Raw genomic sequence first — 13,821 nt, 5'->3', positions numbered from 1 at the left:
TGGACGTGCCCTAAACACCTCCCTAGGGAGGCGTTCGGGTGGCATCCTGACCAGATGCCCGAACCACCTCATCTGGCTCCTCTCGATGTGAAGGAGCAGCGGCTTTACTTTGAGTCCCTCCCGGATGGCAGAGCTTCTCACCCTATCTCTAAGGTAGAGCCCCGCCACACGGCGGAGGAAACTCATTTCGGCCGCTTGTACCCGTGATCTTATCCTTTCGGTCATGACCCAAAGCTTTTGACCATAGGTGAGGATGGGAACGTAGATCGACCGGTAAATTGAGAGCTTTGCCTTCCGGGTCAGCTCCTTCTTCACCACAACGGATCGGTACAACGTCCGCATTACTGAAGACGCCGCACCGATCCGCCTGTCGATCTCACGATCCACTCTTCCCCCACTCGTGAACAAGACTCCTAGGTACTTGAACTCCTCCACTTGGGGCAGGGTCTCCTCCCCAACCCGGAGATGGCATTCCACCCTTTTCCGGGCGAGAACCATGGACTCGGACTTGGAGGTGCTGATTCTCATTCCGGTCGCTTCACACTCGGCTGCGAACCGATCCAGCGAGAGCTGATGATCCCGGTCAGATGAAGCCATCAGGACCACATCATCTGCAAAAAGCAGAGACCTAATCCTGCGGCTACCAAACCGGAACCCCTCAACGCCTTGACTGCGCCTAGAAATTCTGTCCATAAAAGTTATGAACAGAATCGGTGACAAAGGAAAGCCTTGGCGGAGTCCAACCCTCACTGGAAATGTGTTCGACTTACTGCCGGCAATGCGGACCAAGCTCTGGCACTGATCGTACAGGGAACGGACCGCCACAATAAGACAGTCCGATACCCCATGCTCTCTGAGCACTCCCCACAGGACATCCCGGGGGACACGGTCGAATGCCTTCTCCAAGTCCACAAAGCACATGTAGACTGGTTGGGCAAACTCCCATGCACCCTCAAGAACCCAGCCGAGAGTATAGAGCTGGTCCACAGTTCCACGACCAGGACGAAAACCACACTGTTCCTCCTGAATCCGAGGTTCGACTATCCGACGTAGCCTCCTCTCCAGTACACCTGAATAAACCTTACCGTGAAGGCTGAGGAATGTGATCCCACGATAGTTGGAACACACCCTCCGGTCCCCCTTCTTAAAGAGAGGAACCACCACCCCGGTCTGCCAATCCAGAGGTACTGCCCCCGATGTCCACGCGATGCTGCAAAGTCTTGTCAAGCAAGACAGCCCCACAGCATCCAGAGCCTTAAGGAACTCCGGGTGGATCTCGTCCACCCCTGGGGCCTTGCCACCGAGGAGTTTTTTAACTACCTCAGCGACCTCAGCCCCAGAAATAGGAGAGTCCACCACAGATTCCCCAGGCACTGCTTCCTCATAGGAAGACGTGTTGGTGGGATTGAGGAGGTCTTCGAAGTATTCCTTCCACCTATCCACAACATCCGCAGTTGAGGTCAGCAGAACACCATCCGCACCATACACGGTGTTGATAGTGCACTGCTTCCCCCTCCTGAGGCGGCGGACGGTGGTCCAGAATCGCTTCGAAGCCGTCCGGAAGTCGTTTTCCATGGCTTCCCCGAACTCCTCCCATGTCCGAGTTTTTGCCTCCGCGACCGCTGAAGCTGCACACTGCTTGGCCTGTCGGTACCTGTCCACTGCCTCTGGAGTCCTATGAGCCAAAAGGACCCGATAGGACTCCTTCTTCAGCTTGACGGCCTCCCTCACCGCTGGTGTCCACCAAGGGGTTTTAGGATTTCCGCCCCGACAGGCACCAACTACCTTGCGGCCACAGCTCCGATCTGCCGCCTCGACAATAGAGGTGCGGAACATGGTCCACTCGGACTCAATGTCCAGCACCTCCCTCGTGACATGTTCAAAGTTCTTCCGGAGGTGGGAATTGAAACTTTGTCTGACAGGAGACTCTGCCAGACGTTCCCAGCAGACCCTCACAATGCGTTTGGGCCTCCCAGGTCTGTCCGGCATCCTCCCCCACCATCGCAGCCAACTCACCACCAGGTGGTGATCGATAGAAAGCTCCGCCCCTCTCTTCACCCGAGTGTCCAAAACATGAGGCCGCAAATCCGATGACACAACTACAAAGTCGATCATGGAACCGCGGCCTAGGGTGTCCTGGTGCCAAGTGCACATATGGACACCCTTATGTTTGAACATGGTGTTTGTTATGGACAAACTGTGACGAGCACAAAAGTCCAATAACAAAACACCACTCGGGTTCAGATCCGGGCGGCCATTCTTCCCAATCACGCCTCTCCAGGTTTCACTGTCGTTGCCAACGTGAGCGTTGAAGTCTCCCAGTAGGACAAGGGAATCACCCGGGGGAGCACTTTCCAGTACTCCCTCGAGTGTTCCCAAAAAGGGTGGGTACTCTGAACTGCTGTTTGGTGCATAAGCACAAACAACAGTCAGGACCCGTCCCCCCACCCGAAGGCGGAGGGAGGCTACCCTTTCGTCCACCGGGTTGAACTCCAACGTACAGGCTTTGAGCCGGGGGGAAACAAGAATTGCCACCCCAGCCCGTCGCCTCTCACTGCCGGCAACGCCAGAGTGGAAGAGGGTCCAATCCCTCTCGAGAGAATTGGTTCCAGAGCCCGTGCTGTGCGTCGAAGTGAGTCCGACTATATCCAGCCGGAATTTCTCGACTTCGCGCACTAGCTCAGGCTCTTTCCCCCCCAGTGACGTGACGTTCCACGTCCCAAGAGCTATTTTCTATAGCCGAGGATCGGACCGCCAAGTGCCCTGCCTTCGGCTGACGCCCAGCTCACATTGCACCCGACCTCTATGGCCCCTGCTATGGGTGGTGAGCCCATTGGAGGGGTGACCCACGTTGCCTCTTCGGGCTGTGCCCGGCCGGGCCCCATGGGAACAGGCCCGGCCACCAGGCGCTCGCCATCGTGCCCCACCTCCGGGCCTGGCTCCAGAGGGGGGCCCCGGTGACCCGCGTCCGGGCGAGGGAAATATGGGTCCATGATTTTTCTTCTTCATAAAGGTCTTCGAGCTGCTCTAAGTCTGATCCCTGACCTAGAACCTGTTTGCCTTGGGAGACCCTACCACCGGACAACATAGCTCCTAGGATCATTGGGACACGCAAACTCCTCTACCACGATAAGGTGGCAGCTCAGAGAGGAGTGGTTATATTTCATAGTTAAATAAAATTGTAGGAAACCTGACGAATGCTATTTTTCTAATCTTCAAGGCATTTTATATTAATCTTTGATATTGTACAGATTAAATATACAATCAGATCAACGTGCATATTTTTTTTAATCAAACATGTATTTTGCAGTTATATATTTTATTTCCTTGTCACCTAAATGGGACTGATTCGCTGGCCCATATTCATTGATCCATTTTACTATACCTGAAAGGGAATCACAAGGTTGACAGTGTCTCCAACTTTCTTCATCAGAGTCTGACGGAGATATCGGGGAAGCCAAATTTTGGGGCGTTCTGGTCAAGAAAAAAAAATAAATTACAAAAATCATAAATAAAAGCACATTCCATCCATCCATCCATTTCTTAGACCACTTATTTTCAAATCTAGATACAGTAGGTCACGGTATTAATATCACTACTACAGATAATATTAACAAGATATCCTCAAAACAGCCCACTACCTAAAAAGTATAATATGGGCTTTTTAAACATCAGATCATTGTCCCTCAAAATGTTATTAGTTAATGAGGTCATTAGAGACAACAATGTTAATGCCTCGGTCAAACCAGATTAATTTTTCCCGCTTAACGAGGCATCTCCTCCTAATTATACGAATGCACATATTGCTCGTCCCCTTAAAAGGGGAGGAGGGTTCGCACTAATATACAATGTAAAAACCTTAACCTTACCCCTAATCTAAGTAATAAATATAAATAATTTGAGGCGCTTATTAGGAGGTCTGTCACACCGCTACCATTTCTCTACGTGGGTGTTATCCCCCTACGGGCTCTATTCAAACTTTATCAGTGATTTTTCAGAGTTTGTCGTTGATACACGCAGATAATATAATTGTAATGGAGGATTTTTCATATCCATCTGAATACTCCATCAAACCCTCCGTGCATGGCGCTCCAGACTATAATTGGTAGCCGTGGTCTTACACAAAAAATAAATGAACCCATACATCGCAACAGTAATACGATAGATCCAGTCCTTGTCCGGGGCGTCACCACCTCCAAAGTTATGATACTCCCCGTACACTGAAGTAATGTCCGATCATTAACTCATAAAATTCAAAGTTGTGACTCATTCGTGCTTTAGAACATCATAAGTAAACTTTGATTGATTGATTGATAAATTTATCAATTAGGGATGCGTCGATTGATCAACCACTGATCAGTATTTTTGTGAAATAGTATGCGATCGGCTAATGCGACTTATTAATCATCACCTCCATTGATTTCTTGCAAGTGTTATTATCACTAGAAGACCAGGCTGAACATGTTACACAGAGTAACACCAAGAAGGAGCAGGCAAAAAGGCATAATCATTGCTAGATTTTGTCAGTGTTTAGTTATTGTGTACTATTGACTATGTTTTGCTCAAACAGTTGTATGTAATGAAAGAGAGTAAGTAACTGGTTTAAATATTGTGTTGATACTGTTGAACTGTAAATAGCACTCACCATAAATAAATCCAATACAAACATCTCACCCATGGATGTTCGTATTGGATTGGGCAGGACTAAACCCTGATCAGAACATCTCCAGCTTCCATAAATTTGCTTCTCATGAGTCACTTACGCATGATCTCTCTGATGGTGACAGGTTGAGCTAAGGTTGCAGGAGCGCTCGGCCCAGCCATGTTGAACGCCCGCACACGGAACTGCAACTTGTCTCCTGTGGTGAGCTCTCGGATAATCGCTGAGGTCCTGTCGGTCAAACCTTGGATGGCTGGTATCCACTCATCCGCTGTGGTCCGGTAAACACACAAAAATACACACAGACTCATTATAAGATCAGGCAGACCATTTTAAAAGAAGGTCCAGCCTAATTCGCTTATCTAGCAGCAAAGAAACATCAGACGTCCCTCTCCCAGGTGTTCCCAGACCTGTTGGGAGACGCAAGGCCTGATCTACGAAAGAAATGTGTGTACTAAAACATGTGCAAATTTAATAGCGCTTGCAAAGCTAATCTACTTAACTTGTGCACAAAGGATTGTCTCTTATGTGAGCAAAATAAGGTGTGCAATTCATTTAGCGTGTATATCTTCATGTACTGTATGCTGATTATCAGAACAATACAGGGAAGAGAAAATACAAATACAGTATAATCATTTAGCACTTGCAAAGTCTGTCTCTTTTGTCTTTATTTGAAGGGACAATGCACAGAAACATTAAGCTCAAAGACAGATATGTTCTGTACCAGATTATAGCTAAATAGCTCATTTCCATCTGCAGTCCCAGGCCACCGAAATTAAAGGGATACAAAAATCATGCAATCAAATTATGACAATAAAATCATACCATGTCACGTAATCAAATTAAGAAAAGTCATAAAATGCCCTTTCATGGACACATACTTAATATACAATACAACCACATCTCATTTACATCATCACACAAAGACAATACATGCTCTTGTTCAAATCTGTCATCATTTGTAAAAAAACAACCATTATTTTAACAGACACACCTCACAATTTACAACAAAACTGCTGCCATGGATAAATATAATACACATTAAGTTGATCTGTCAAACATAGTGGCCACCTTAGTGACCGGGTGAGCAGCTTTGATTGCTCCAAAGCCCTTTTTTAACTTCAATTGTGAATGAAGAGTAATCTGTTAGAACAGAGGTCTCCAAAATTTTTATACCGAGGGCCGCAGACTGAAAAATCAAAGTATGCGGGAGCCCACTTTGATATTTTTCATTTTTAAAAGCAATACAATAGTTGTTGGGTTTTTTTACCTAATGGCTTTCCTCAAGTTTGGTTCCCGGTCTCTGTCATAAAAATGTTAGAAATAAGTCATAAATTAATATTTTGTTCATTTAACGTTTGAATCTCGAGATCAACTTCAGGTCTGTCTGTCGTGACAACATTTTTTAAAATTGTGTTTTTTATGTTTATGGTCTTTATGTCAAAACCCTTATTTATATGGCTAAAACACAAACTATGCAACATTTTACCCCAAAACATTTCAAAGTGGAATATTTGACGTGAAGTAATTGGAACCCTAAATAGGTCAATAATTCATAACAATAAAAAAAGAATAAGTGTTGAAAATAGGCCAAATGTGTATTTACATTTTTTTACTTTAAACGCTTAAGTCTGTAGATCTCTTGATTATACGATTTTTTTATTTTTTCATACTTTTTTGTTTATTTGGTGCCCTTTTTTGTGAAAGAAAACTTTGTTTCGCACAAAATATGCAATATTATCCCACAAAAATATTTGAAAGTGAAATTGTTCCAGTGAAGTAATTGGAGCCTTCAGCAGGTCAATAACAGTCCGCATGGCAGCTTTGTGTTATTAGTGTCAACATTGCAACTTTTACTTGTTACATGTCACTGTTTACTCTTTTATTACACTTTTTTATGTTTAAAATTTTTATTATAGTATTTTTTAGAATGGGCCGGGGCCAATAACAAATTAGCTGAGGGCCACACTTTAGACAAGCCTGTGTTAGACTTTTCAAGTTTGTTGTGAGGTAGTTCAATTCCTTTATGGCAGGGGTGTCAAACTCAAATACAGAGTGGGCCAAAATTTACAACTGCACAAAGCCGCGGGCCGAGGTTGAACAAATGAACCTTTTAATAGGGACCCAAACAAGTTTTTCATTGAATATTGAACAAGCAAGGCATATATAACTTTATAGTGACATGCAATATTGAGCTTCAAATAATAAGAACAATAATAATAAAAAAATATCAATGGCATATCAAATCAAATTTAAATAAAAAATGAATGCTTCTTTTGTATTTGCAGCCTTCTGAGGTAAATATCAAAATTAACTTTTTCCACAGGCTAAAACATTTGAAAATAAAATAACAATGAATACATCAACCATTCAGGCCTTTTTACTGCTCAGTTAATGTCGGGGCTCAGGTGGGCGGGCGGGGTTTGTTGGTAGCGGGGGCTTGGGGGGGTGTATATTTTAGCGGTCCGGAAGAGTTAGTGCTGCAAGGGTTTCTGGGTATTTGTTCTGTTGTGTTTATGTTGTGTTACAGTGCGGATGTTCTCCCAAAATGTGTTTGTTATTTTTGTTTGGTGTGGGTTCACAGTTTGGCGCATATTTGTAACAGTGTTGAAGTTGTTTATATGGCCACCCTCAGTGTGACCTGTATGCTGTTGATCAAGTATGCCTTGCATTTACTTACATGTGTGTAGAAGCCACATATATATTACGTGACTGGGTCGGCACGCTGTTTGTGAAGAGGGAAAACAGACTTGACGACAGGTTGTAGAGGACGCTAAAGGCAGGGCCTTTAAGGCACACCCCCAATATTGTTGTCCGGGTGGAATTTGGGAGAATGGTTGCACCTGGAGATTTTCGGGAGGGGCACTGAAATTTGAGAGTCTCCCGGGAAATCGGTGAATGCGGTGTTACAGCGGCACCGCTGTATAACACCGGTGGGCCAGTTCTAATGTTAATTTGATATTGCCTCAAGGGCCAAACGAAAATACACGGCGGGCCAAATTTGGCCCACGGGCCAGAGTTTGATACCTATGCTATATGACTTTATATGAAAAGGCTGATTGTGCAAAATATGTTTTACATCTGGGTACGCTACACTGCCCCCTAGAGGAGGCTCGTGTGTTTCTAGTTTTCACAGCAGATGTAAACTGGACAAAGTGCTTAAGTGGCGCTGGTGCAGTGTTATTTAGGATTCGATGGGGCATTCATATTGATGCTAATCTTTGAATGTTAGCTAAATTTAACGATCTAAATTTCTGGCGAACTAAACAGCGATGGTGGAGTTGTGGTTTTCGGTCAAGGATTTTGAGCGATTGTTTGTGCAAAGTTTCCAATGGCCTCAGTGTTGTTTTGCTTGCCTCCGACCAACATGTTATACAATAATAAAAACGAGACATAATCATTGCATTAAAATAAGTTTGAGCTGCCTCCAGTGTTAACGAATTGCTGATACATTTGAACGTTTTTATGTTGTATTTAAGACTCTGGCACATCTGTTTGATATGTTTTTTAAAGCCAAGTGTTGGGTCTAAAATGACACCAAGGCAACAATTTTCACTAAAAATTTTTTTTACCTCCTTATTAACCGTTATATTTGGAAAGGATGACATTTAATGTTTGTTTACAAAATACACTGTTGCTGTTTTCTTAATGTTTAATGTAAAACAAGAGTCATGAAGCCATGACGTGATTCATCAGGACGAAAACTGTTCTGCGAACGCTATTTTGCGTCTCTATGAAATCTGTGTCCAAACTGGCAGTTGCGCACAAATGACTGGGAGAAAGGACGAGATTGCGCTGCATGGACAGCTGGACAGAAAATGAGTTGTTCTTGTCAACATAGTATGAATTTCCTAAATAAAAAAATAAAAAATAGACATATCACAAGTTAATTATTATTTGCAAAAAAAAAATGAAGTTTATGAGTTTAAACATCAAATATATTTTCTTTGTAGTGCATTCAATTGAATATGGGTTGAAAAGGATTTGCAAATAATTGTATTTACATCCAACACAATTTCCCAACTCATATGGAAACGGGGTTTGTAGTAGATCAGGCCCATTGTTTTTCCAACTCGTTGTTATATTGCTAAATGACGTTCCAGTTGTGCAGAACTGAAGAAGTATCAGGTCTGTCAATAAGATCGACTTTAGGATATGACTGATCAACTTTTATTTACCCAACAATGGTGAAACTATGTGGTTGCAGCGCAGATACGAAAAGTCCACAAAAACTATTAAAAGTAGCGCCAAAAAAAACCCATGAAAAACACAAAAAGGGACTTAAAGAGCACATGTCTGTATCAAACTGCCACTTCTGCGGTGCAGTTTTTACATCCAGCAACAGTCATTGCAGTGATTAACCTATAGTCGCCCTTAACAGCAATTTCGCCCGACCTGTCTGACAAGCCCGTAAATGTGTTGGTCATGTATGATGTCTTTTTGTTGTTTTTGTTTTTGTGATGTGTAATGTCTTTTGTTTAAATGTACGGGAGTGAAAGTGAATTTCCCCAACGGGGACCAATAAATCTACATCTAAATCTAATCTCAACAGGATATGCGGAAACACTCCTGCCTCATGTCGGAAATTGGCACCAGAATAACCCACGGTCCGCTGAACGCCAGAGTATAAGGCGCGATTAAGATCTCATCCTGGTACCTATGACTAACGAGCAAGTCAAGTTGTCTTTTTTGAAGCAGTGTAATTGTATTATCGCAAAGGTTCAACCATATTAATACATAAGACTTGGGAAAATTAAGGCCCACCGGACATTCCCAAATATTTTATTTTAGATCTTTAAGATGGAAACTGTAGCCGCCATTATGATGTGCAGTCATGTTTTCAAATGACCATAAATCTTGAATTATCATCATCATCATCGGCAGTCACTCAAACGAGTATGACGATCCTCCTGGTAGTGGTGTATCCCTTTATGGAGGATGCCTGTGCGTGACTTCGTTTAACGTGGGGAAACTGGTGCACCGACAGTCACCACACGATCCTTGACAGAATCGGGTCAGGGTCCAGTGGCATGGAGTCTAAGGCGACTGGGGACCCTTTTCTGCTGCAGCCTTCTACCGCCATCGCGGCCGGTGTGGTCGTTCCTAAATATACCATCTTCCGCTTGCTCCGCCTTTGAGGTCTTTACCGTATCCCTGGCTAGGGGGCAGTCAGGTACTAGGCCTTCACCAAGGGCCACCTGGGGTAACAGTAGTAAAGGGGTTACCCTCCTAGGGCCCCAAAACCCCATAGAGGAGCCTCCACTGCCGGATGCACTTTAACGTCATGTCCAGGACTATAACTTGAACTATACAAAGTATTTCAATGGTTTGAAAATGCGCTTTTGCATGATATAGTAGTTACTATGGTCATCTAAGTCACAGCAGCTCAGACGAGGCACCAAGCAGTGTGGGTGAGGAGCGTTTCCACAGAGTGTTTTCAGAGTGCCCAGCCTGGATGTCCGGGACAGACGCGGAAGGGGATTTTTACAACAAAGATCTAAAGCTTAGTGCTATATCAGATGTATCAGATTGTAGGTGGGGTTTTTTTACCCTTCGCATTTATATTTCGCTGTGTTTGTTTCGCTTGATTGTAAAATATACCGATCGAGAGTGGGTGTGAGGTTGTCAATATTCAGTGTTTTATCTTTCATAGTTAATATTGTAAATACCACATTTCATGTGTCATGTCCTGGTGATCATGTTTAGTTTGGCTATGTTCTGTTTGGTTTTTGGATTTTGTCAGTTCCTGTTTTTTCACTCCCTGCTTTGTTTCCATGACAACCCATTAGTTTTCACTTGTCCTCATGTCACGCACCTGATTTATTTTGACTCATGCACCTGTTATCAATCACCACATCACTATTTAAGCCTGGAGTCAGGCTGGCGACATCACTCTCTCTACACCCTTGTTATTCATGCTGATGATCCATGCTGCTCTTTTTCATCCTCTTTTCTCGTTCCAAGAAAGTTTTCTTTATTCATGCCATAGTTTGCAAGTTTTGTTTTATGTCCATAGTTCTGCCTTTGTGTGAGTTTTTGTTTATACCCTTTGTTTTTGTAGTACTTTTGAGTGTTAAAATTAAAATATGTTATTCCCTTCATGCCATGTCTGATCCGGTCGCTTCGCACCTTGGGAAAACAATCCACACCATAGTCCTAGTCTTGACATCATGTACATTCTGGGTGTCTTAATTTAGTATAAAAAAAATAAAAATTATTTTCTATTTTTTACGATGGGGTGTCATAATGGTTTTAGCATTCAATCAGGCATTCTTGTGAGGTTTTGTATTAGTGTTCCAAAAAATAGATACACCTGCACCTGTTGTCAATCACCACATCACTATTTAAGCCTGCAGTCACCAGGCAGTCAGCCTGGCGACATCACCCTCTATACACCCTTGTTATTCATGCTGATGATCCATGCTGCTCTTTTTCATGCTCTTTTCTCGTTCCAAGAAAGTTTTCTTTATTCATGCCATAGTTTGCAAGTTTTGTTTTATGTCCATTGTTCTGCCTTTCTGTGAGTTTTTGTTTATACCCTTTGTTTTTGTAGTACTTTTGAGTGTAAAAATTAAAATATGTCATTCCCTTCATGCCAAGTCCGATCCAATCGATTCGCACCTCGGGAAAACAATCCACACCATAGTCCTAGTCTTGACATCATGTACATTCTGGGTGTCTCATTTAGTAAAAAAAAAAATAAATTCCTTCCTATTTTTTACGGTGGTCTGTCATAATGGTTTTAGCATTCAATCAGGCATTATTGTGAGGTTTTGTATTAGTTTTCCAAAAAATAGATAAACCTCCCCTACACACATTTTTTTCTCTAAATTTGCCCCCCCTGAGTGAAAATAATTGCCCAGGCTTGTAATAGATGGTCACATGTTTTTTTTTGTTAGTTTTTGTTTACACATTGATTAAGCAGCTGTGGCCAGATTTTATTTTGAGTGTCACTTCACCAACAGCCATAACAAGTTTAGCATAGATCACATGAAAAGTGAAACCATTGCTAAAAGCTCAGCAGCTGATTTTTACCAAGAAACTGGACCAAAACAGGAGAAAGGGATCGAGTCATTTTGTGAGTTGCTCAGCAAAAATAAAAGCAAATACCGTATTTTTCGGACTATAAGTCGCAGTTGTTTTCATAGTTTGGCCGGGGGTGCGACTTATACTCAGGAGCGACTTATGTGTGATATTATTAACACATTACTGTAAGATATCAAATAATATTATTTAGCTCATTCTAGACGTATAAGATTTCATGGGATTTATGGATTAGGAGTGACAGATTGTTTGGTAAACGTATAGCATGTTCTATATGTTATAGTTATTTGAATGACTCTTACCATAATATGTTACGTTAACATACCAGGCACCTTCTCAGTTGGTTATTTATGCCTCATATAACGTACACTTATTCAGCCTGTTGTTCACTATTCTTTATTTATTTTAAATTGCCTTTCAAATGTCTATTCTTAGTGTTGGGTTTTATCAAAAAAATTTCCCCCAAAAACTGTGACTTATACTCCAGTGCGACAAATATATGCATTTTCGGCAGGTGCGACTTATACTCCAAAAAAATACGGTTGGCTTTTTAGCACTAATGTATTGCTTGAACAATTAAATGTGAATAAAAGCTTATAATGTAGTCAATAAAAAAACCCTGATTGGCGCCAGTACTTACTGCCCTCCTTGCAGTACTCAACTCCATAACCCTCCAGTTCAGCTGAGCCGATCCTTTCTGGGGTCCGCCACTTGAGCGTAATGGAAGTGTCACTGATGTCGTCGACGCACAGTCCGATGGGCTGGCTTGTTGGGGCTGAAAGAGGCACACAGGGCAGCTTGAAGGCCTTCATGAGTCGGTTAAAACATCGTCAGCTCATTTCAGATGTAACCACGGAGATCCTGTTAGCAGTGAGTGAGACGAACATTAAAAAAAAATTGAATTAGTACACTTCTATGAATGCATTAAAAATACTTGATTTTTTAAGCCTTGTCAGTCACAGAGCTGGGCAAAAAGTAATAGAACCACGCTATAAAGCGTGGATTTTTTTTTAAGCGGTCAAAAGGGCTTATTTTTAGCTAAACCCGTGGTCAGCAATCCACGGCTCTCGAGCGGCATGCGGCTTTTTAGTGCCGCCCTAGTGGCTCCCTGGAGCATATTCTTAAAAAATGGCACAAAACTTTCCAATTGTTAGAGAGCCCACTGTTTAATATGTTTGTGTGTATGCTGCACTGATGACAGTTTTTGGTGAACATCATTTTGTCCTACTAATTTTGGCAGTTCTTGAGCTCACCATAGTGTGGACTGTGACGCAACAGTTTGTTTACATGCAAAATCTTCCACTCCTTCTTTGTCTCATTTTGTCCACCAAACGATTTTTACTGTGCGTGAATGCACAAAGGTGGGATTTGCTGACGTTATTGACTTGTTGGAGTGCATATTTGGTCACTGCATAACTGCAAGCTAATCGATGCTAACATGCTATTTAGGCCAGCTGAATGTACATATTGCATCAATATACCTCATTTGTTGGTATATTTCCATCCATCCATCCATTTCCTACCGCTTATTCCCTTTTGGGTTGCGGGGGGCGCCGGTGCCTATCTCAGCTACAATCGGGTGGAAGGCGGGGCACACCCTGGACAATTCGCCACCTCATCGCAGGGCCAACACAGATAGACAGACAACATTCACACTCACATTCACACACTAGGGCCAATTTAGTGTTGCCAATCAACCTATCCTCAGGTGCATGTCTTTGGAGGTGGGAGGAAGCCGGAGTACCCGGAGAGAACCCACGCAGTCACGGGGAGGACATGCAAACTCCACACAGAAAGATCCCCAGCCCGAACCCTGACTACTCAGGACCTTTGTATTGTGAGGCAGACGCACTAAACCCTCTGCCACTGCGAAGCCCTGTTGGTATATTCTAGCTCATTTAATATCCTTTACCTTTATCCTCTTTTTATATAATTTAGTTTTACAAGTCTCATGGTTCTAGCATCTGGTCAGGATGCCATCCGAACGCCTTCCTATGGAGGTGTTTGGGGCAACTCCAACTGGTAGGAGGCCACGGGGAAGACCCAGGACACATGAACACTATGTCCCCCAACTGGTCTGGGAGCGCCTCGGGATCCCCTGGGAGGAGCTGGACGAA

At 43.3% G+C, this 13,821-nt stretch overlaps 1 protein-coding gene across 1 annotated transcript in view; it reads right to left on the bottom strand.

Moving 5' to 3' along the window:
* mybpc3 (myosin binding protein C3) overlaps positions 1-13,821 on the bottom strand; it is a 96,283-nt gene that overhangs the window by 17,335 nt on the left and 65,127 nt on the right. Inside the window, exons 23-25 of the mRNA XM_061887216.1 lie at positions 12,345-12,479; positions 4,764-4,931; positions 3,386-3,474 (exon numbers count right to left, since the gene is read on the bottom strand). Of these exons, the coding sequence (XP_061743200.1) occupies positions 3,386-3,474; positions 4,764-4,931; positions 12,345-12,479 (392 nt within the window). The remainder of the gene's footprint in view (positions 1-3,385; positions 3,475-4,763; positions 4,932-12,344; positions 12,480-13,821) is intronic.

This window comes from Nerophis ophidion, linkage group LG25 (genome assembly GCF_033978795.1).
Source record: "Nerophis ophidion isolate RoL-2023_Sa linkage group LG25, RoL_Noph_v1.0, whole genome shotgun sequence".
Classification (NCBI taxonomy): domain Eukaryota; kingdom Metazoa; phylum Chordata; class Actinopteri; order Syngnathiformes; family Syngnathidae; genus Nerophis; species Nerophis ophidion.
The sequence above is the reverse complement of the archived record's forward strand: the minus strand, read 5'-3'. Positions and strand labels throughout refer to the sequence as shown.